The 25,180-nt window shown below is 46.0% G+C and overlaps 1 protein-coding gene across 1 annotated transcript in view; it reads right to left on the bottom strand.

The window, feature by feature from the left end:
- Positions 1-25,180, bottom strand: part of CLMP (CXADR like membrane protein) — a 101,259-nt gene that overhangs the window by 18,445 nt on the left and 57,634 nt on the right. Inside the window, 1 exon segment of the mRNA XM_023239212.2 lies at positions 5,178-5,335. Coding sequence (XP_023094980.2) covers positions 5,178-5,335 — 158 coding nt within the window.

Consider the following 25,180-nt stretch of genomic DNA (forward strand, 5'->3'; position numbering starts at 1 on the left):
CCAGACCACCGCCCACCACTCCAAAACCACATCAGTTTCTTTTTCCCTTGCTAATTTCCTGGGGTTTCTTCATGTTTTTTCTGGCGGGCAAGTTCTCGCTCATTTCCGAGGGCCATGCAGACCCCGGACCGAGCCCGGAAGAGAGCTACTGGGGAGAGAGCAGCGGCCTCCCAGCTCGCTCAGCGAGGCTGTCGGTCATGCCCACCCGCAGCTCTTGAAGGCTAAGCCCCTAGGGGCGTCCTCTGCAGGGCAGACACCTCTGCTCCTCCCACAGCCCCGCCCGCCGAGGCCCTGCTTTGTTATGGTTTTAATTCTAGGAAACCCAGAGCCGAGGCTAAGTCCTTGTTCCAGGTGTGACGGGAGAACAGTGCACATACATTCAATCCTTCTGCAAACAGACAACAAATGAAGTACATGAATTGCAGCTGCTGTGGGGCTGTTTGTCTTCTGACATTCCAGGTGGACCCGTTCCCAGCGCATTTTTGAGAGGAGGAGGACGGTTTGTTAGGACCTGATGGAACAGATGGAGCAGCTCAGCTTTCTAGCAGGGGCTCTGCTGCGCCAGGGCCCCGCGCAGTAATCGTGCAACTGCCTTGAACGGAAATGGACGTAGGCCCCTCTCTGTGGTTTTGATGAGGGTTTTTCCTGTTCGGTATCAAAGAAAAGGGGCAAAGGGAGAAAGGATGTGCCAGAGAGGTCTGGCAGGGGAATGAGAACATCCCTGTCCTAATTTCTTCGTCTGAAAAATAGAAGGGAAAGGTCTCCATTGTGTGTCCATTGTGTGTGTGTGTGGGGGGGGGGAGGTGGTCACTCCGACTTTGGAAATTAACTATGTGCCCATCCCTAGAACCAGGAGGAAAGCTCCAGAGTTCTAGCGGCCATGCTACCCACCTGGACTGAAATTCAAATATTCCCCAAACTGCCTACCCACCCCCAAGCGTTTCCGGCACCTCTGAGCATCCTAGACAAAAGGGGTGGAGCCAACGCAAAGCTAAACTTGGGGTCTAGGTCATTGGCTAGCCTACCTTAGGCACCACCTCCGTTCCAGCCCCTCCCGGATTTTTTTCCCACCCTCACTCTCATTCCGGACATGGTGCCAAATTTACCCACTACATTTTTATTATGCCCATCGTGATATTCCAACTACCCATGGCTATAGTTTAAGCCCTTATTGTATAGCTTGAAATTGTTCAACTGACCTTGCTTCCATTCGAGTCTGCTTTAAATCAGTGCGGCGCTGCGTGGGGCCGGAGTGATCATCTGAGATGCATATATGTCCCTTTCACTCCTAAAATCCTTCAAGAAACTCCATGACATCATAGAAAAGGATCTGAGCTCCCTAGCATGGTACACAAGACTTTTTCACGTTCTGGTCCTGCAACCTCTGCGTGCTTACGTTTTGAGCTGCGCCTGTGCTAGCTGCTTACTTTACCATTTCCCAGAATATTGCAGCCTTTGCGTCTGTGCTCTTGGGAGATCCTCAGGGCAGTGCCTTCTATCAACAGTCAGATCAGCTGTGACTTCTTATAGGGAGCTGCCCTTGGCCTTTCCCCCTCCTCCAACTAATTCTGGCCAGTGGCTCCTCCTTTATGTTCATCTAGAACGCTCTGCTTCTATCATGATCTATGTCAAATTGTCTCTTTACACATTCTCTTCAACCACCTCCTTCATGACAGAGTACGTGTATAGTGGGAATCCAGGGTTTATTCAATTTAACCTAAATTGCTTTTTGAACTTTTAGAACGTTCAACAGTGCCTGGCTTGTTCCAGCATTAATTAGGGCCCTGGCATAATTCGTTCTGTCTGGAACAATTTTCTTCCCACGTTCTCCTGATTTCCCACATAGCACGTATTATAACTTCAAATTATTTATGAAGGGAACATAGCTAGCAGTTAACAGCCCAGGTACTGACATCACAGTGCCTCATTTCAAACTGCAAAATGGGTGAACTTCTGCATTTTTCTCACTGTGTGTGTGTATGTGCACATGCTGTATGTGGTTCCTTTCTTTTTTGCAAAATAGGACTAGTAATCCTGGTTACGAGGATTAAGTTAAATGATATCATTTGTGCTAAACAAACTTGAACCTGGCAAGTAGCTAATAGTGCTCTCTGCTTAAAAAAATTTTTTTTGTTTGTTTTAAATCACGGAATGGCTGCATTATAAGCCCCATGAAGGCAGGGACTTGGACATCTTCTTCAGTATTGTAAGCCAGTGTCTACCATGGCATACGGTAGGTGCTAAATAAATGCATGTAATCTGAATGACTGAATAAATGATTGATTCTTACTTTGGAGTATGATAGGAAAAGATAGGATTCAGTAGGCAGAGAGGGAAAGGATAGGACCTGAGGTCCCTGGGGGGCTGGGGGCAGGGGGGGGTGGCAGGGGAAGCACATATTTTGGAACACCGCTGGGAGCGTCTGACCACAGCAAACTCCCCTGGGCCTAAAGTTCCTCTTAAGACTATAACTCACACCAGGGCGCCTGGGTGGCCCAGTCGGTTAAGCACCCGACTTTGGTTCAGGTCATGATCTCGCGGTGTGTGGGTTCGAGCCCCGCGTCGGGCTCTGTGCTGACAGCTCAGAGCCTGGAACCTGCTTCCGATTCTGTGTCTCCCTCTCTCTCTCTGTTCTTCCCCTGCTCATGCTCTGTCTCTCTCCCAGAAATAAACATTAAAAAAATAAAAAAATTAAAAAAAAAAAAAGAACGTAAGAGACACCACCTACCCCCCTCAGGATTCCCTCAGGAATTTGATAAAAGACCTAACTAAAAAAAGTAGTCATAAAACATATGACCCACAAGGAATGACACGGCCATAGACCACCCCTCATACAGTGCAGTGGTGGCCATCGGGAATGGACAACGCAGCACCTAGAGCTTATTGAGCCAGAAAGGGTGTGGCCTGAGAGGGAACGAGGGGGGGATGGGAAGGGGAGTGGCGACCAGAACCCTACAAAACAAGGACCCTTGTCTATCGCGGCTGCATTCACACTTTGAAATGCCCCCTCTCTGGAAAGAGAGCTTCCATACTATTCTTACTCTCTGATTTTCCACTCTAATACACTTCTGCCTGCTGCTCATGCTGCCTCCACCTCTTCATTCTTCCAAGTGGTGAGACAACGAATCCCGGGTATTGAGAAAAGAAATCCTGCGACAGGAGTATGAATTGAAGACAAGTAGGGAACTGTCCCTGCTTCAAACGTCTCTGAAAGGCCTGCCTGAATCAACAATTAACTTCTCAGCCTTACATTCGCTTGGCTACATAAGCCTGCAACCTTTCTTTTTCTTTAAATGAAAACTCGTGGCTAAAAAGTTAGATGAGCGGAGTTTTTAATTTTTTTTTTTAATTTTTATTAGCAGACATGGCTCTTATTTGCTTCATGCAGAACTGAGACTATCATGTCTATGATTGACTAAGACCCCGTTGGAATCAATATGCTCAGGTTAAGGTGACCTTGCTCTCCAGAGAACAGAGAGTCTCAGGACGATGTACTATGAGAACAAAATGACAAAGTGATGTAGTAGCTAAAATCCAACAGTTACCTTGGATTTTTTTTTTTTTTTTTTTTTTTTTTTTAGTGAAAATCTTAGCTTTGGGGCACCTGGGTGGCACAGTCAATTGAGCATCAAACTCTTGATTTCAGCTCAGATTATGATCCCAGGGTCACGGAATCGAGCCCCATGTGGGACTCTGTGCTGAGTGCTCCCTCTGCCCTTCTCCCCTGCTTGCACGCGCTCTCTCTCTAAAAAAAAAATAAATAAATAATCATCATCATTTCTTTAAGAGTGCCTGGGTGGCTCAGTAGGTTAAGCGTCCGGCTTATGCTCAGGTCATGATCTCATGGCTCCTGTGTTTGAGCCCAGGGTCAGGCTCAGTGCGGACAGCTCAGAGCCTGGAGCCTGCTTCGGATTCTGTGTCTCCCTCTCTCTGCCCCTCCCCTGCTCTCACGTGTTTGTGTGTGTGTGTGTGTGTGTGTGTGTGTGTGTGTGTGCGCGCGCCCGCGCACTCTCTCTCTCAAAAATAAACATTAAAAACATTTAAAAAATTTATAAAAAATAATAAAAACCTTAGCTTCCCCCAGCACAAACCATGGTATGAAATCAGCGGTATAGACAGAGGAGAAGAAAGGACACCTTTCACTTTTTAGTAGGGCAAGAGGTAAAGTTCTGAAAAGGACAAAAAGTCTAAAAAGTCAGCTTCCCTGGTATTCTGTATGATGTTTTTAAATCACAAAACTTTCGACCAACAGATTTTTATTTATTTATTTACTCTAGATTTTGTTTTTAAGCAATCTTTACACCCAATGCGGGGCTCCATGTCACAACCCCGAGATCAAGAGTTGCACACTTCACCAATGGAGCCAGCCCAGGTGGCCCTCAACCCAAAGAATTTTTAAAAGTCAGTGGGTAAATGGAATAGGAAGAGTTAGGCTAGAAAAACCAGGTGGAGGAAAGGTACAGAGGCTGAATGCAGCCAAGTCAGACAGGATAATACAGTAGCTAACTTAGTTCTCACTCGGTAGAGACCAGCCCAGCGGATCATTGGGAGCAAAGCACTCACTACAAGCTCTGTTGACACCGCCCCAAAAGCACAGAAGCACCAACGGACCTCCCATCCTGAGCACCGAAGACCCAGGGTCAGTTCCTTCATTTTCCCAACTCCAGAACCCATATCAATTCTTCTGCTGGCCAATTATTGAAGCGTTAACATTTTCAGTCCCGTCCTGCGTTGTATGTGGTTTGTCGTATTATATACAATCTCCGAGCTTGCGAGTCATGGCTTTGTGCAAAACTTACATGTAGGCAGGTGGTAATGGTTTCAGAGGATGGGGAGGAGCAGGCCTCCTAGTATAGATTTGGGGTTCTGGCCACTTGGCTAGGGAGCCAAGCTACTGTATCTTAGCTCCCTTCTTAGGAAAGACGCTAATACTGCAGATGCCCTCCTCGGGCAAATGACAGGTGGCTTCCTAGGAGTGTTTGCTTGCCCAAAGAGCACAGACTCTCTTATCTTTAAGACCCAAATACCTTTTCTTATTTAAAATGTTTGTATCTGGAGTCTTTCAACGATAAGCCAGATGGAAGAAACAGAAAACTGGAGGACTGAGGGAAGGCGACTGTAGGAGGGTGGGGAGGGGAGCCGGGGGAGGCGAGGGGTCTGGCCAGTGGCACACTCACCACTTTTTGGTTCCCTTCGTTGTCGGTGAGCAGCCATTCGATATCCAGCGTGTCTTTTTCCGGAAGCCCCAGCTGATGGTGACAGGGCAAGGTGACCCTTTCCTCTGCCACTCTCTTGATCTCAGTGTGAGTCCCCAAGGTTCCAACATAGTAGGACACTGGAAAAGAAGAGCCTCTAGTGAGTAATGCAGAAACTGGGTAGCAACGTATAGGAAGCAAATATTACAAATAATAGTTATTGGATGTTCCTGCAGGCAAGGGGCAAATCAAGGTGTCAGAAGAACCCTAGACCAGAAGCACCGGAAGTCCTGGAATCGCACAGTGGTTCCTCCATTAACTGAATTCATTGTATCTTCCATGGCCCCCCAGGTTACACTCTTACCTACCTTATTGGTTTTTTATGAGTGATGAAATGACTCAGGTCAACAACTGTGTGATCTGGACCTTCTCTCCCTTACTAGCAGAGGCTTCCTTAAGAACAGAGACCGAAGGAGAAAGGCAGGGGTTGGCATCCTCCCCAGAACAGGCTCTAGGTACCATTTTCACTCCTTGAGCCATCTTAGAGACAGGTGATCCCCCCACAGACCTACAGGGAGCGGAGGATGCCTCAGAGAATAAGTGGGCTCTTATAGGCAGTTACTACTTCCTTAAGGGACACGCATTCTCTTAACCCCAACTTCTATCTTCCATTCTTTATAGTTTCACACGACATGGCTTCAAAATATAGAGGCAACCCTTCCTATCCAAAGTGAAATTCCAAGTTCCCACATTTGGATCCCGTCCCTCCACCCACCCAGTATCCCTTTGGCCACAGGGATTTCGGTTCCATTTTTGACTTTCTTTACCTCTAATTTTCATCTTTTTAAAAATATATTTTAAGTGTTTATTTATTTTTAAGAGAGAGACAGAACGTGAGCGGGGAAGGGGCAGAAAGAGAGGGAGACACAGTCCAAAGCAGGCTCCAGGCTGTGAGCTGTCAGCCCAGAGTCCGATGCGGGGCTTGAACTCATGAGCTGTGAGATTATGACCTGAGCTGAGGTTGGACGCCTAACCGACCGAGCCACCCAGGCGTCCCTAATTTTCATCTTGTTCCAGGAATGGTATTCCGTCAGCAACTCCGGGCTCCAAAGCTCACCTTCTCTCCTTCCTATTAATCTCAGACATTGTTGGCCATTAAATCCACAGAATTAAAGAACTTCCCCTGGACTCTAGGTGTGATGTGTCTGGCGTTAAGGTGGGCTGTAAGGTCCTCCTTTGTCTCCTTACACAGTGACCAAGAAGCTCAGCGTGAAAATGGTCTCTTTCTCTTTCTAGTCACTTACAACGTCCCCGTGCCTCATTCACCATGTAACAGAATCATACAACCTCTGAGTTGCAATAGCCCCCAGCGTCAGGGTTTCTACGAAGCCCCCTTTCCCGGGGAGAACTCACTCTGCCAGTTCAGAGAGTTTTAAGCACTAAGCATCAAGGATCATGACTAACGGAAGCATGTAAGCTACCTTTTTTATTCTGTGTTCATTTCCCAAGATAGATTAGCAGTAACTCTGTGGGAAGGAAAAGAGCCTGAAAGAAGGAAGAAGGGGGCAGGAGAGACTGTAGTTCCCTCTCCGGGGAGGCAGACTGGTTTGACGTTGCAGGGCGGGACCCCCAGAGGCATCCACCCTGGAGAAGCAGCAGGTGGATTCCCAAGCTCCGAGGCAAAGAAAGGAGACCACAGAAACCCGTTGGGCCTAAGAAGGGGCCTTCAGAACCAACGGGATAAGCCCTTTCCGGAGTCTTACTGACGCTCCCAGTAAGGTTTCTGTTCTTTCTCTTTAGAACTTAAACCGCGTTGACAGTGGCCGCCCTTTGTGTGCCTTGGCTGAACGCTGAGCGCTCAACCCCATGAAGAAAGTGTTGTTATCCGCATCTAGGGATGAAACAGGAAGAGGAGCTCAGCACTTTGCTCAAGGTCACGCCGCTAAAGGTGCCAGATGGGGGGCTCAACCCCAGATCTGTCCCGTGGCAAAGCTCACGCCCTGACGGCCATTCTATGCCGCGTCCCCCCCTGTGTCGTATGCGGCTTCCCGGACACCTGGTTCTCCCATGAGCCTCTAGGCTCCTTGAGGTTAGGTACCATCCACCGCTACGTTCTCAATGCACTCGGCTCAGGGTCTCTCACATCGCAGGTGCTCACTAAATAGTTGTTGGACTGACTTGAATTTAACCTGTGTACTCCTTTCACCCTGAGCGAACTGAGGCCCAGGGATAAAGGAGTCGCCCTGAGGTCCTACAAATCACTTAAAGGCAGAAATAGCCCATACAAAACCCATCCTCCCTCGGTCCCGGGAAAGCACACTTCCTATAGAGCAGCAGGGAGATTAGCCCAAGAAGGAGTTCCGCCTTCTACCCCTGCTCACTTTCCCCTGGACACAACAGTGATCAAATGAAACCAGCATCCCACACCCCTGGCAAAGCGAGAGAACCCAGCACCGATCTGGTGCATACAGTAGGCACTATACGTTAAATACAGGCCAAGAAACAACCAGGCAAGTTGCCGATTGGAGCCACTAGAGGGACTCAAAGGCTCAGATTTGGTTGCTGTCCCCAAAGGAAAGGAACAAAGCGGAGGGTGGTGTATTTTACCAGAGTGCCAAGTTCTATTTATACCATATCCAGAATTAAATACAGCAGGGCAGGGAGGGGGCCAGCCAGCGAATACAAATGACTCCACCAAGGCAGGGAATGTCAGACTTCAGGGGTTCACTGGGATCCCTGCAAATTTCTCAGATTGCTCCTTCTGTGCTCCCCCCACCCCTCCCCTGTGGCCGATGGCCTGAACACACAGGTGCCTGGGCTCTATTTATAATTCTCAGGCTTGGCAGTGTGTAAGGGGACGGCCAAGCATGTGTCTGTCCACTGCCTGGTGGGTGAGTGGGAAAAGCCAGCCGTGGGCTCCCGGGCATCGAAGGATTCATCTTCATCGAGAAAGACCGTAGGAGGGGCGCCTGGGTGGCTCAGTCGGTTAAGCGTCTGACTTTAGCTCTGGTCATGATCTCGCGGTTCGTGAGCTCGAGCCCTGCGTCGGGCTCTGTGCTGACAGCTCAGAGCCTGGAGCCTGTTTCGGATTCTGTGTCTCTCTCTCTCTCTCTCTGTCCCTCCCCTGCTCACACTTTGTGTGTGTGTGTCTCTCTCTCAAAAATAAACATTAAGGGGCGCCTGGGTGGCTCAGTCGGTTGAGCGTCCGACTTCAGCTCAGGTCACGATCTCACGGTCCGTGGGTTCGAGCCCCGCATCAGGCTCTGGGCTGATGGCTCAGACCCTGGAGCCTGCTTCCGATTCTGTGTCTCCCTTTCTCTCTGCCCCTCCCCCATTCATGCTCTGTCTCTCTCTGTCTCAAAAATAAACATTAAAAAAATTAAAAAAAATAAATAAACATTAAGAAAAAATTATAAGTCTTAAAAAAAAAAAAAAAAAAAAGAAAGACCTTAAGAGGTCATCAAAACTTAACTTAGGAGGAAACCACAACCCAGAGAATTGAAATGTTAAGTCACAGAGTTAGCGGCAGAACTGGTAGTAGGAAGATACAGCTGATCTGGAACAAAGCAGGGTTAGGGACACCGGTGCCACTCACAGTCCAAAATCCACGTATAACTTTTGCCTCCCCCAAAACTTAACCGCTAGCCACCTACCGTTGATGGAAATCTTCACCGACAACACAATCATTTGACACATAGTCTACATGTTATACGTATTATACGCTATATTCTTGCAATAAAGTCAGCTGGGGAAAAAGAAAATACTAAGAAAATCACAGAGAAAACACTTGCACACTACTGTACTGTCAGAAATCCACATATAAGTGGATCCACACGATTCAAACCGGTGTTGTTCAAGGGTCAACGGAAGTCTCCACTGGGTGTCTGGGACACTCGTGGTAGTTGGTGGCGGGGAGGTGCTGGAAGGTAGCAGGGGTGCAAATCCTCTCTGTGTGCCCGTGCAAGAGGCAGTCATGGAAGCCTTGGGCTCTCCCTGAGGGAAGGCTTCGGCGTGCAACTCAGGCACTTAACACAGGACCTTTGGGAGCCTGAGCTTGGGAGAATTAGCCTCTCTGAACCTCAGTGTTCTCATCTGCAAAATGGGAATTAACCAAGACACTGGAGGTAAGGCACCCAGCAGTGTGATGGCACATGGGAGTCTCCCCCCCTAAAACGTCAGTTCCCTTCCCCTGCTTTCCTCTACTAGAAGGAGGATTTTTGTTTTCTCTTTGTTTTTAATGTTTGTTTATTTTTGAGAGAGAGGGCACAAGCAGGAGAGGGGTAGAGAGACAGAGAGGGAGACAGAGAATCCAAAGCAGGCTCCAGGCTCTGAACTGTTAGCACAGAGCCCGACGTGGGGCTCGAACTCACAAACCACGAGATCACGACCTGAGCTGAAGTCGGATACTTAACCGACTGAGCCACCCAGGTGCCCCCTAAAGATTCTCTTGAACCTCCTTTAAAGAGATGGGGCAGGGGTAACGTTTGGTTTTTCAGCATAAATACTTTTATATAACTGAGGGACATAAGGTATCTGTTTCGAAGGTGAATCCGCTGAGGAGATAATAGAACATTTTAAAAAGGAGGTTTCTATAACCAGTTGACTGTTCCATTCACACGAAAACAGACAGAATCTGAGCCTTTAACCACTTTTATGCTCAGAGAGCCAGCATCGTTTCTGCTGTCAGGTAGACAGATGTCTTGGACGATCCACTCAAGCAGGTTCACACAGTCCAACCACACGAAGCCTCTATTCCTCACACGCTTGTGTCCCATCACATACGGAGGCCATATTTCTGGATCAAACCAATGACATACAGACAATTCTGTCAGCTTGGGCAGACGCGGCAAGAGCAAGAACTTGGCGAACTTTCTCGAAGGGCTCCTCTAGAGCTGCTGGTACCCATCTTGCTCTCGCGGATTCAAGGAGGCAAAGGAACAGGAGAGCTTTTCACAGCAACCAGGATGCTGCCTTTAAAATATCTACTTCTCGGGGCGCCTGGGTGGCGCAGTCGGTTAAGCGTCCGACTTCAGCCAGGTCACGATCTCGCGGTCCGTGAGTTCGAGCCCCGCGTCGGGCTCTGGGCTGATGGCTCGGAGCCTGGAGCCTGTTTCCGATTCTGTGTCTCCCTCTCTCTCTGCCCCTCCCCCGTTCATGCTCTGTCTCTCTCTGTCCCAAAAATAAATAAACGTTGAAAAAAAAAATTTAAAAAATAAAATAAAATAAAATATCTACTTCTCTCTTATTTCCCTAACGGGCAATTTTCAGCTTCTCAAGGACTCCCTGATGCCCACGGGGTGCAAGGTGCCCTAGGACCTCATGGTTAAGTCTGCACGCTCACTCCCCGCCAAGGATGGACCCTCCAGCACCTGTCGTCGACACAGGCACCCAATGCTCCCTGGCGCCTCCACCTAGGAGAGGCCACAGTGATTGGTGCACAGGTCAACGATAGATAGGTGCTTTTTTTTGTAAGACTTGAGCTATTTACCAGGCTGTGTAGACACGCAGTTTGCAAGTAGCAAAGTTAGAGAGCGGCAGTTAGAGTCACTACCTGATGTCGGGTACAGGAGCTGTGACCTCACCCCGTTCCATGTACAGTGGGGCCCCCACCAATGGGCTTCTGGGGTGGGTAACGCCTCCTTCCACTAGGGATCGTATTTTTCTCAATGGGCCTGTTCGCTTACCTGAATGGGAAGAGAATTTTCTTGTGTTTCCCTTCACATGTTCCAGAAAGCCTCATGAGAATCAAAAGCATCAAATGTCCGTCAGGAAAATAAAAAGGACTTGGGAAATTTTTAATCAACTTCTCGGGGCGCCTGGGTGGCTGGCTCAGTCGGTTGAGCGTCCGACTTCGGCTCAGGTCACGATCTCGCAGTCCGCGAGTTCGAGCCCCGCGTCGGGCTCTGGGCTGATGGCTCAGAGCCTGGAGCCTGCTTCCGGTTCTGTGTCTCCCTTTCTCTCTGCCCCTCCCCCGTTCATGCTCTGTCTCTCTCTGCCCCCAAAATAAATAAAACGTTAAAGACAAATTAAAAAAAAATAAATAAATCAACTTCTCTTGCGTTATAGATCCAGAAACTGAGGCTCAGAGAGCAGTGACTCACCCAAAGGCCTCCTGATTTCTAGACTAATGACATACATACAATTCTGTGTGTGTGTGTGCGCGCGCGCACGTGTGTGTTTGCAGGCATGCGCCTTCCTGGCTGTTTCTGGAACACTATGTACAATTCAAGAGACCGCATGATGTAATAGAAAGAGCATAAACTTTGGAGTCAGATCAACAGGGACTTAAACAGTACCCCATACGTCCAATTAACTTCCTGGCCACTCTAGGTCATTTTTCCTCCCTGCGAAACGAGAAGCAAAACATCAACCCGGAGAGACTGTTGCGGGATTATGTATGATGTACGTAAAGTGCCTAGCACAGATACACGGTACACAGTAACCAGTCACACATGGTAATTATTATTATTCATAATTCTACAACTGAACTTCAAAAGGCAAGAGAAGAACATGCTGAGGAGATAAAGCAGGATGGTGAGGAGTTTGGAAGTCATTTTGCTGGATGACTGTTAGTATCTGGCCGTATTTGCTTTGTCTCTCTCTCTCTCTCTATGTATATTTTTTGCTGCACTGGTTGAAAGTAAGTCGCAGATAGCAGAACATTTAACCTCTAAATGTTTCAGCAAGCACCTCTGAAAACTAAGGGCATTCTCGGGGCGCCTAGGTGGCTCAGTTGGTTAAGCGTCCGGCTCTTGATTTCGGCTCAGGTCGTGATCTCATGGTTTGGGAGTTCAAGCCCCGAGTCAGGTGCTGCACTGCCATCATGGAGCCTGCTTGGGATTCTCTCTCTCTCTCTCTCTCTCTCTCTCTCTGCCCCTCCCCAGCTTGCGCACACACTCACTCTCAAAATAAATAAACACGAAAAAAAAAAAAAACCCAATGAAGGGCATTCTTCTACACAGCCATAATATCACACCTAAGAAAGTTAATAATAGTATATGGAAGCTCATTTATTTTTTTTTAAGGTTTTTTATTTTTAATTAATCTCTTCTACACCCAACATGGGGCTCAAACTTACAACCCCGCGATGAAGTCACATGCTCTACTGATTGCGCCAACCAGGCGCCCCTGGAAGATCGTTTCCGACAAGAGTGGGTGAAGGAGGCTCTGGTGATAAGTGGGATTGAGATCGTTCTGGAAAGACAGACATGCTTCTCCTGCGCAGCCCGGAGGTGGTGTAGGGGCAACTTGAACAGAAGGCAGCACGGTCTTCTCCTGTCCCCTCCTTCAAGCTCCCTCACTGACAACTAGAGAAGTCTCTCTTCTATATATTTTGCCTTCCCAACCTACTCCCAGTTCCACCCAGAATCTCTCGGGCCAGTTCCCTTCATGAGGTCTTCGGAAAAGGAAAACCACATTCACTGTGACCTATTAAGCAACTGATATGCTCTCACGTCTTCTCAAATGCAAACATATATTCGATATTTAGAGAAAGCCTACAGCCAACTCAGCGAGGCTTGTGGGTCACCGGGGAAATTTCAGGCATCTGAAAGGGCGGGTGACTTCTTACCTGTGTCCCTCCCGAGGCGACTGTTTGTTCTTGAAGTCCCTAAAATTCGTGGTGTGTGTGTGCAAGGACCCAGTGTGTGTGTGGCAGCCTGAGAGGTGGGCTCGGGTCAGGGGGCCAGATATTGAACTTCCTCCCCTCTGTGGGTTGGTTTGGGGGAGAAAAGAGAAAGGGAGAAGGAAGAGGAAGGAAGAGGGAACAGGAAGATGGAGTGGAGGAGGGGTGAGTGAAGAAGGAGCCTAAGAGCCTGAGCTAGTGGGGGGAGGTCAGAGGAAGAGGGGAACGGAGAGCCTCACACTACAGAAGGCAATTGAAGACATCTTCAGACTAAACACAGATGGATTAAAAGTGATCACCTCCCTTGGGGGCGCCTGGGTGGCTCAGTCGGTTGAGCGTCCGACTCTTGATTTCGGCTCAGGTCATGATCCCAGGGTTGTGGGATCCAGCCCCACACTGGGCTCCACACTGAGTGTAAAGCCTGCTTAAGATTTTCTCTCTCTCCCTCTGCCCCTCTCCCCTGCTCATGTGCTTTCTCTCTCTCTACAATAAAATAAAATAAAATAAAATAAAATAAAATAAAATAAAATAAAATAAAATGATATATAATTATCTTGGGGCACCTGGGTGGCTCAGTCAGTTAAGCATCTGGCTCTTGGTTTTGGCTCAGGTCATGATCTCATGGCCGTGAGCCTGCTTGAGACTCTCTCTCTCTCTCTCTCTCTCTCTCTCTCTCTCTCTCTCGTGCGCACATGCTCGGCACCTGCTCCCCTGCTCTGCTCTCTCTCTCTCTCAAATAATAAATTAAAAAAAAATTTTTTTAACGTTTATTTATTTTTGAGACAGAGAGAGACAGAGCATGAACGGGGGAGGGGCAGAGAGAGAGGGAGACACAGAATCTGAAACAGGCTCCAGGCTCTGAGCTCTGAGCTCTCAGCACAGAGCCCGACGCGGGGCTCGAACTCACGGACCGTGAGATCATGACCTGAGCCGAAGTCGGCCGCTTAACTGACTGAGCCACCCAAGCTCCCCATCAAATAATAAATTTTAAAAAAGATATATCATTATCTTGTTAGCTGGGATCCTGAGCCAAAAGTGAGATGACATTTAATAGAGACAAATGTTAGAAGTTACAGCTAGACACAAGCCCAGAGCAGGAAGGCCAGGGGACCTGGGCGGCTACAAGATTTAGAGTGACCACCAGTGTGATATGGCTGCGGAGAAAAGTGACAAGAGTCTGGGCTGCGTTAACAGAGGTCTGAGGTCCCAAATATGGGGTGGCACACTTCCATCGTATTCGATGCTAGCCAGAGGAGGGGGTCTGAAAAACATATCCGATGAGTAAGGGTTGACACAATTATAGGGGAAAACTTAGGAAGATGGGAGGCTAAGGGGCCGCACAGTACCTACCTTCCAACATTTAAAAGGCTGCAAAACAAGTATTGTTACTTGTCGGGTGTTCTTCTAGAAGGTAGGATTGGGTCCAGATGGCATAATAGCTCGGACCATAAAATGGTAGACTGGGAGATCTCCAACACCTCTTTCCAGTTCTCAAATGATATGGTTTTCTTACAAAAGACTTATTCCATTTCAGCTTCCTATGTTGACAGACTTTCTAACAGTCCTGTCTGACAGGGGAATGAGCTGTATCATTTGTTTGTTTGTTTGTTTGTTTAGTTATGTGTGTTTATTTTTGAGAGACAGAGAGAGCAAGTGGGGGAGGGGCAGAGAGAGAGAGAGAGAGAGACAGAGAGAGAGAGAATTCCAAGCAGGCTCTGCACTGTCAGCACAGAGCCAGATGCAGGGCTCAAACTCACTAACCATGAGATCGCAACCTGAGCCAAAACCAAGAGTCAGACGATTCACCAGCTGAGCCCCCCAGGCACCCCCCTTATTTTGTGGATTTTCCATTACCGGCATCATTCAAGTTGGGGATGCGTCAGGGGCTATAAGAGGGATCCTTATACATGGATGTTGAATCAACATCAAAGTCCTTTCTAACTATAATATTGTATGAAGTATTAATTGATATATTAACATCCAAGGCATTGTCCTAGCTGAATGGGATGCAAAGTATAAGATAAAATGTATTCTTTTGTCAGTATAGTGTGTTTTGTCACCATCAATCATCTCTTATGCAATTTACACAAATGATCTAGTTTGGGTTCATTGTTATCATTGCTTTTAAAGATTGTTGAGGTGCTTTTTGAAAGAATTCAAGGGAACTGACCCGGGCAGTTACATTTCTTTCCTATCTGTGGACGTTTAAATCCACAAGGGGGCAGAATTTACTTAGAGAGGCTTAGCCATGCCTTCTGTTTAATGCAGTTCTTATATTAGTAAGAAGGATGATAATTGACAAAGAATTATAGATGACCTTGGATTTAAGCTTGCTAAGCACTTTGTTGCCACTTGTGATTATATACTAAATTTCAAACGATGCACATTTAGTTTTCAAGGGCAACAGGAATCAGAAAATATGGTCAGACGTTTGAGAGGAACCTTATCAAGGAAAAGAGAAGCGTATACTATTTTAGTAGCTTAAGTTCACGATTTTAACTTTTTCCAACTGAAATGGATGTTTACCTTGAGATCAAAAACCTTATTTTACTTGTAGAAGTTATTATGAAGCAAATCGATTACTCAGGCGCTGTGAAGTATTGTTTTAGCAGAGAGTCAATAAGAAAAGACAAAGGGAAGGAACAAAAATCCATCACAGATGGCTTAGAAGGACTGAGGAATCAGCAAAAGAAATCTCAAGGTCTTTTCAGTCTTGAAGTATAGTCTTTGTTCTAGGCCGGCATCGTACTGAATTCCAAAATCCTGGAATGTCCTGGTTATACGTAATCTACAATCTCAAGTTTGGGAAGGGCTGCAGAAGGTCATTGTCTTGCCTTCCGGACAATTTCATATTTAAAACCAGTCTGCTGAAACGTATCAAATAGTTCATGTTCCCTTATTATCATTGAGAATCTGAAATTGTAGCAAAGCTGTTCCAAGATATTGATATCTGTTAGGATCAAATTTTTTAGTATTGTACAATCAGGAGATGCTTAGGGATATTGACTTCTATGTCGTAGGATAATCAGGGATACTGACTTCTATGGAATGTCCTTAAACAAACACCTTATCCTCAATGCTTCAGATTCCGGATGCCCCCAAAAGAAACATTGACAAAATGGTGGGTAACCCGAGGGGAGTAACTAGAAGTTCACCTTTGTTGGACGAATATGAGTGGCATTCCTGCTACCCTACTAGATGCTGCTGGAAACAAAGATCAATGTCACTGTCTTTTGTCTATAAAGAGATCACAATAATAAAGAAACAAAACAGGTATTCAACAAACCCAGGTCAGGACGGTGTGTGATCAGTATCAACGTGACGGTCAGGAAGTGGTAAGGGAATTAAGACGAGGGAGATCACCAAGGTGATCAGGGATGGCTTCATAGAAGGGGAAGTATTTCGCCTGGGCCTTGAAGGATTATTAGTGAATGTGCTGCCGAAGGGAGCACCGGACCCTGAAGAACAGATTGGAATTTTAGCAGTGATAAATGAGGGGATGGCACTCCAAAGACTGAAAATGGCAGCCTGACTGCTTAGGAAACCAGTTGCAAAGCCGACCTCAGTACTTGACAGATTGGAACATCACCGTGGACCCTTGGTCTTGACAAGTTCCCACGGAATGGGCAGTAATATCACATAAACGGCATGTGAGCTGTGTCACAGTCCTACAGACTGGGGGTTGACTTTGTTGACTGTGCAAGAGTTTTATCCTGATACCTCTAGTAACAATTGTCAGAGAAAGGATACTGACCTGGTCCAGCAGGGGATCAATCACCCTGCTGCTCAGAAATACACTTGTTATCCCTCGGAATTCTGTTCTTGGAAACATGCTAGTACATTTTCCATACACGTATTCGTTTTCATGCATGTAAGAAAACCTGTGCAGAGAACCCTACAAGCATGTCTGTGTCCGTACACAGATCAGACAAGAATGTGAGCCTTTTGATTCTGAGACTCTGAGAACTAGATCCCTCACTAACCTATTTCATCGACACGTCTATTTATAGCCTCTGTCTCATTTCAAATGCTAAGTCTCTTTCTAAATCTAAATCTTTTATTACCTTCGGCAGAGATTTGAACAGAGGGAGGAAATTAAAAACACAGTCTTGGGGCGCCTGGGTGGCGCAGTCGGTTAAACGTCCGACTTCAGCCAGGTCACGATCTCGCGGTCCGGGTGTTCGAGCCCCGCGTCGGGCTCTGGGCTGATGGCTCGGAGCCTGGAGCCTGTTTCCGATTCTGTGTCTCCCTCTCTCTCTGCCCCTCCCCCATTCATGCTCTGTCTCTCTGTCCCAAAAATAAAAAATAAAAAACGTTGAAAAAAAAAATTAAAAAAAAAAAAACAGTCTTACACTTGACAATGCGATAGTCCGCTGTTAGGGATTCATGGCAATAGAAAATTGAGATTACAATGATAAAAATCCACTGATAAATTAAAGCAGCAATTCAGCCATTATCTATCCCATCTACCTTCCTATAAAAACTAGTAACAAAGAGAAGATGATCTTCAGAGAGAAGATCTCTTTCTCCCTCAGTCACCTTCTCTAGGGATAGAGAGGAGAGTCATGAAACTTTGAAAATGAATAAAGAAAAAATGTCCACCAAAATGGAGTTGGGAAGTCCTGAAGGGATGTGCTTATGCAGGTACCACTCCTCAAAACTTACTTTACATACCCCAGCAGGAAGAAGGAAGGTTTTCTTTTTGCCCGGCAATAACTCAGCTAATGAGAACCACTGCAACTCAGCCAATGAGAAGTCACCATAACCCCAAATTCTTGCTCTGGTCCAATAGACTTTCATTTAAAACAGCCCCTCCCAACTTCCTTCTTTCCTCTCCTTTGTTGTCTGGACTTGCCTATGGTTCCCCATGCTTTGCATGTCCCAAACTGCAATTCCTCTGCTATTCCTTGATTAACTCATCTTGCTGATAAACTCACTGGTTATTTTCTTTTCAAGGTTCACAAAACAAACAAAAAGAATCAAGCAAGCTGTATTTTCTACTCACAGGCAAATCATTTCCTACATGAGAAAAAATGATAGATAATACACATTCGCCATCCAGTATATTTTAAAACCCCTCTATGGAAGCATTTCTTAACAATAGCTAGCAATTTTTGAATGCTTATTACGGGCAAGGCATTGTGCTACTTGATTTCTATTCATTTCCATTTAAAAAAAATTTGTAATGTTTATTCATTTTTGAGAGAGAGAGAGAGAGACAGAGACAGAGCATGAGCGGGGGAGGGACAGAGAGAAAGGGAGACACAGAATCCCAAGCAGGCTCCAGGCTCTGAGCTGTCAGCACAGAGCGCGACTTGGGGCTTGAACCCACGGACTGTGAGATCGTGACCTGAGCCGAAGTCAGACGCTTAACTGACTGAGCCACCCAGGCACCCCTATTCGTTTCCATTTTTAATCTTCTCAACAATCCTATAAGGTAAGCACTAACTATTATTACCCACACTCTACAGACAAAGACACTGAAATGCAGAGAGATGAATTTGTCCAAGATCACAAAGTTAGTAAGGACTGGTGCCACAGTTCAAACCCAGCCATTTTAACTTTAACATCCATACCCTGAATGGTATATTATACTGCCTCCCAGGATATATATGTAACAAAAATTTAATTGATCAAATGTCACGCTAGCATTCTTATGAGTTCCCTCAAAGTTTTTCTTCATCTTTTCTACTCTTGGCCACATACAGAATTGCTTCTCAATATCTCTCTACTTACGCTCCCATTTTTTGCATATATAAAAATTCACACTCTTCTTTACTGTTATTTGGAATAGATTAAATACTGTGATTACACAATGGCAGTTTAGAGGACACTTTTAAGAACTTAGATATGAATATAATGCTGATCAAAAGAAGACACACACAAAACAGTACGTACCACATCATTCTATTTACGTAACGTACAAACACAGAAAGAATTAGTCTATACTGTTGGAATTCCAAAGAGTGGTTACTCAGAGGAAGAGATGATGAGTAGAAGGGAACGTAGGGAGGCTTCTAAGGTGCTGACTATGTTCTATTTCTTTTCTTTTCTTTTTTTTTTTAGTTTATTTATGTATTTTGAGAGACAGAGAGAGAGAGAGAGAGAGAGCATGCGTGCATAACTGGGGGAGGGGCAGAGAGAGAGAATCCCAAACAGGCTCTGGGCCATTAGTGTGGAGCCCTATCTGGGGCTCAAACTCACAAACAGTGAGATCATGAGCCAAAATCAAGAGTTGGACCCTTAACCAACTGAGCCTCCCAGGTGCCCCTGTTCTATTTCTTGATTTGGGTGCCTGTTGGGGCATGTTCATTTTGTGAAATTTGTCAAGCTGTACACTTACGGGTTGTGCATTTTATGTATTACACTTTTCACTAATCATCTATTGCTGCATAACAAACTCTTCTAAACTCTCCAGCTCAAAATAACGAGCATATCTTATCTCGGAGTGTCTGGGAGGCAGGAATCCGGGCATAGCTCAGCCAGGCAGCTCTGAACTCTCATGAGGTGGAATCAAACTGCTGGATGGGGCTGTGGTCTGATCTGAAGGCTCACCTGAGGCACAGAGAATCCACCTGTCAGCTTACAATGTGGTTGGTGGCAGGTCTCAGCCACCACGTGGGCCTCTCCACAGGGCTACATCACCACATGGCAGCTGGCTTCCCTCGGCGTGAGGGATCCAAGAGGGAGCACAAAACAGTGCCTAAGATGGAAACTCAGAGGAGACATCTGTTGCCATATTCTATTTGTTATAAGCAATCAAATCATTCCAGCCCACATTCAAGGAGAGGGGACCAGCAGGAGGCAGGAATCATTAGGGACAATCTTAGAGGCTAAGATTACTACCCAACTTAATAAAAGCTTTAAAAATTATACAATAACTTCCTCTACCTCTCCACTCACAATGATAATCATTGTCTTATAGACTTAAAAAGTGCTTTAACCATTCATTAATGTTTTGGTAATCACAACTTCCCTTAAGAGTAGGTGATGACATGAATTTTTCATTCTGTTTTATGGAAATGCAATAGTAAGTTTGATATTACCACTTTTATATTTGCATAGCACTGTTCAGATTTCACAGTTCTTCCCCACATGTATTTTCAGTTTTGCTATGCAGAATAAGTGGGAATTATCGTTTAGTGTTAGTTTATCTGAAAGTGCTATGAAAATTACAAAAACGTTTTATAATATTAATAATAACTAGCATCTATTGAGTGCTTACTGTATACCAGTTACTGTATGCTAAGGAATATTTACGTATGTATACATATGGGGTGTGTGTGTGTGTGTGTGTGTGTGTGTGTGTGTATGTATACTTAATCATTCACTTAATCATTTAACCCTATGAGGCAGGGTTTTGCCTCATTTTACAGAACAAAACCGGAGACTCAGAAAGGCTACTAATTTGCTAAGACTCCAGAGCTAATAATATCTAGAGCCAAAATTCCAACCTAAAGATTCTGATGTCAGACTTCCTATGCTCTCCAAAGAAGGTAAACTATAATCTTCATATCACTCTGATAATACATTTTCCTGGAATTATGTCATGGGAATTTTTTTTTTTTTTTTTTTTTTTTAGATAGAGAGAGTGAGTGAGCAAGGGGCAGAGAGAGGGAGAGAGAGAGAGAATTCCACGAGGGGCAGGGAGAGGGAGAGAGAGAGAGAGAGAGAGAGAGAGAGAGAGAGAGAAGTGGAGCTCACCCCAAGCAGGGCTTGTGCTCATCCCACGTGGGACTCGAACTCATGAACCATGAGATTATGACCTGAGCCAAAGTCAGATGCTTAACTGACTGAGCCACGTAGGTGCCCCGTCATGGGAAAATTTTTATAAAAGCTGTGCCATCCTGATCTTGGTGTGTGTTTGGGGGCGGGGGGGCAGAACTGTGTTCAGAGATTATGGCAGGTAGAATGCGAAAGACAGTAATTCCCCGTATGGTGTTTGTATCCAACATTAAAGACTATTTTAATCTTTCTCCGAGAGGCTGATGCTACCGAGCTGTGATCATTCAGGTAAAGTGCTTGGAATACATTCTTACTAACATATTCGTAAAAACTTGACCATATTCATCATACTATTCACTTAACACCAACTCTTTTTAAAGGGCTTAAAAATGATTAGTGTATTAGATAAGCTCTTAAGGACTGCCGTGAGCTTTAATATTCTTCTTACATCAAGTGTATGAGCAGAATTGTAATCAGGTATAGCTCACGCTTCACAGGAAACATAGAGTTTCTCTTCTCCCAGAGACAGATAATGGCAATTAAAAATCTGGACGTTGATCTGTATGCTACTTAATGACGGTCTGCAGATAAATCAGCTACAACAGACGGCAGCTTCTCACATTAAGGTGGCAAGAACAGATCCAGAATTGCGATCTGGCTCCCTGCACTCAGGATATATCCCCGAAGAACATGTTAGTTCTCTGCAAGGAAGGATTCGTAATGCCAAGTAATTTCCCCTAACTTTGCTCTCTTCCTGTTACTCACCCACACCCAGATGACTCACATGGCTGCTTCTTGCTCATGTATTCATTCATTCCCTCATGTATTTATTCAAATGGACTAATGATGAGTCTTGGCTTTGCAACGCCCAAGAATTGTCTTCCAGATGATCTTCGCCATCAGCAGTGCAGACAGGTTCCGGTTGACCTCCCTTTCCCCCTGCCCCCTGACCAGGTGTATTTCACGCTTACGGGAGAGGACTGGTGAAGAACGAGACATCACCCAAGTGCTTTATAACTTAAGATGGGTGCCTTCCAAATCCAGGTCATTATTAGGACCACATAAAAAAGCTTTTAAAAAACTTCTTGGGATAATATAAGCGTATGGTAAACAGAACAAAATGGCATATGGTGAAGAGTCAGCCTCTTGCCCGCACCCGGGTCTCAGTTTCCCTCCTCCAGGGAACACTTGTTGGTTCCTGTGCATTCTGTGTCTCACGCTTGATTCACGGTTCGGCTGGGTATAGAATGTTAGGCTGGATAGGATTCTCACTCAAATTTCAGAAGGCATGGCTCCATGGACTTCCAGCTTTCCAGGGTTACTGTTGAGAAATCTGATGCCAAATTTAATCCCCATCTTTTGTAAGTGACCTCTTTTTTCTGAAAGTTTTTAGGGTCTTATCTTATTCTCCCAGAATGAAGATGGGTGCCCAGATGGGTTTTTGTTTGCAAGTCTCTTGTTCTGTTCATTTTAGTCTGAAAGCCTCTTTTATTTAAATGTCAGGAAATGTTATTATACTATTTAAAAATAATTCCTTCCAGAGCGCTGGGTAGCTCAGTCAGCTGGGCATCCGACTCTTGATTTCAACTCAGGTCATGATCTCATGGTTCCTGGGCCCGAGCCCTGCATTGGGCTCCATGCTGACAACCTACGGAGACTGCTTGGGATTCTGTCTCTCTCCCGCTCTCTCTGCCCCCTCCCCCTCCCCCTGCATGTGCCCATGCTCTCTTTCAAAGATAGATAAATAAATAAACAAATAAATAAAGAATAATTCCTTTCATTTTATTTTCTTCCCGTTTGTATATATATGTGTGTTATATTGATCCTGGATTGATCCTCTATTTTTCATGTTTTTCTCATGGTTTTTGATTGAGTTTTTCCAAGAATTTTTTTCAAAGGCTCTCTCAGGGGACGTTATAAATACGGTAGTTGTTAAAATCAGGGATTCCATATATTTAGTATACACGCCTTTCTAGGTGTATGACCTTTGACACTTCCCTTACCTCTCTGTGCCTCAGCTGTCTCATGTATAATATGGAGGGGAAATAATGGTACCCAACTCATAGGCATTAAATGAGGAGTAAAGGAATGCTATGCTGGTAAAGTTAGCTTTCATACAAGCCTGGTACACAGTAAATTTTCAATAAAAACTGCTATTATTATTATTATTATTAATCTGTTCCTTTTGCAAAACATCGTACAACATCTTCCCTTATGTCTCCGAGGATATTAATCACAGGGTTCCCTGAAAAATCACTGTTTCTATTTGTTTTCCTCTTACTTTTCGCAAAGGGCTTTGTACGGTGGGTTTCTCTGTAGCTTTTTTTTTTCACGGTGGCCTTCCCAAATGTCAGCGTCTGGAGGCTTCTTCTCGGAAGCTGTTCTCTTTCTCCGGAGGAGAATTCTTAAATCACCCATCTGTCAGTGGGAGGTGGGCAGTGGCCCATGATCTCCGAGCCGAGCCGGGTGAGTAAAGGGGTTGGGGAGTCCAATTTGAAATGCAAATCAAACAGCCTCAGAGAGAAGGCCTCTCAAACTCCCTTCTCCAGCGGGATGGGGGAGGAGCTGGGCCGTTGCACGGAACGTTCAGCAGGAGAACCTGAGATCTTTTTTTTTTTTTAATTTTTTTTTCAACGTTTATTTATTTTTGGGACAGAGAGAGACAGAGCATGAACGGCGGAGGGGCAGAGAGAGAGGGAGGCACAGAATCAGAAACAGCCTCCAGGCTCTGAGCCATCAGCCCAGAGCCCGAGGCGGGGCTCGAACTCACGGACCGCGAGATCGTGACCTGGCTGAAGTCGGACGCTTAACCGACGGCGCCACCCAGGCGCCCCCTGAGATCTTTTTTAAACAGATTTTCATCTGACTCCCCAGCTTTAAGACCATGTCTCTGCTCCGCGTTTTGCTGTATCTGTGGCGCCCCCAATTCCCGAGACTTTTCGCGAACTGGCTCCCCATCCATAAGCAATGGGGGCTCAGCTTTACTAGATTTAGAATACTCTGTCTTTAACCTGGTCGATACCGCATTCGGGGGGAAAAAATATTCATTTTTTGAGATGGGACACAAGAAAAAGATCACTCTTGAGGTTCCACCTTGAAAAGAAAAAGCCAGTGTTTGCACACAGCCGCAAGACAGCCCCGTTTTTGTGCAGCTCACCCGCACACAGTGGGCGTGCATACACACGCACAGACACGGTTCACCGCGTCCGTTTTGACGTGAAGAACCGGGGCTTGTTCAAGTGACCGGTGCCCCCACGTTCTGCAAGGAGGCGGTTGAATTGCACGTGCACCGCGAGAAAGTGAAAATAAACAAGGAAACAAATATGGCAAGCCCCATGTCGGGTGTAGAGATTACTTAAAAATTAAATTAAGGGGCGCCTGGGTGGCGCAGTCGGTTAAGCGTCCGACTTCAGCCAGGTCACGATCTCGCGGTCCGGGAGTTCGAGCCCCGCGTCGGGCTCTGGGCTGATGGCTCAGAGTCTGGAGCCTGTTTCCGATTCTGTGTCTCCCTCTCTCTCTGACCCTCCCCCGTTCATGCTCTGTCTCTCTCTGTCCCAAAAATAAATAAACGTTGAAAAAAAAATTAAAAAAAAAATCAAATTAAAAAAAAAAAAGCAGCCTTAAAAAAAAAAAAAGAAACAAATACAGCAAATATACGTGCTTGGCATTCAGAACTCGGCCCAAAGCTAACACTTAGGAATTGTCATTAAAGGGGTTTTCACTCCTTACAAAAAGGCCCTCGTTGCGTATTTTAAAATTTCAAGATCCCAGAGAATTTGGCAAGTCGATTGTCTCTCCTGCATCTGCTTCGCTTCACCCAAACATTTGTCAGCCTTTCTTTCTCCTTTGTTTCCTCCCTCACTCTCTTGTCCTTGTGGATTTATATCCATTTTACTCCTTCACTTTCATCTCAATGGGATTCGGGGAGCAGAGAAACACAACGGTGTTCCATCGACCACATGACCTCAAACATCAGTAAGTGATTTGGGTGGGGGCAGGTATCCTCTTGGATACTGCCCTGATTTTTTTTTAACTTTTTTTTTTTTTTTAATTATAGTTTTTGGAAGAGAGAGAGAGGGAGAGACAGAGCGTGAGTGGGGGAGGGGCAGAGAGAGAGAGGGCCACACAGGGTGGAAAGCAGGCTCCAGGCTCCGAGCTGTCAGCACAGAGCCTGATGGGGGGCTCGGACTCATGAGCCCCGAGATCATGATCTGAGTTGAAGTTGGACGCTTAACCGACAGAGCCACCCAGGTGCCCCTATTGTCTTCAATACTGTAGACACTTTCTTTTCACCATTTTTGCGAATGACTCGAGGCTTGATAGTGTCTGTGGCCTTTGACCCTCCCTCTTCCTCTGTCCAACAGGCAGTCATCTTGGCAGGGCTGTGTCCCTCCTCTGGGATCCTGCCACGGGACCCTGTGCCCTTTGGGGTCGTTCTTTGGGAACAGAAGTGCTTATTCTTGCACTTGGGATGTGCGCATCGGGACAGGGTGGTCACGCTCCTGCCAGAAAGCATTTCTGCTGGAACAGCCTTTGCTCAGCATGATAGAAGAGGGAAAGGAAGCTGCTGCTTCCCAGCGCATTCTGTCTCTTCTCCATAAGATCTTGCCGGAGAGAAGGGCACAGAAAAATGCGA

Source organism: Felis catus, chromosome D1, assembly GCF_018350175.1.
Source record: "Felis catus isolate Fca126 chromosome D1, F.catus_Fca126_mat1.0, whole genome shotgun sequence".
Taxonomy (NCBI): domain Eukaryota; kingdom Metazoa; phylum Chordata; class Mammalia; order Carnivora; family Felidae; genus Felis; species Felis catus.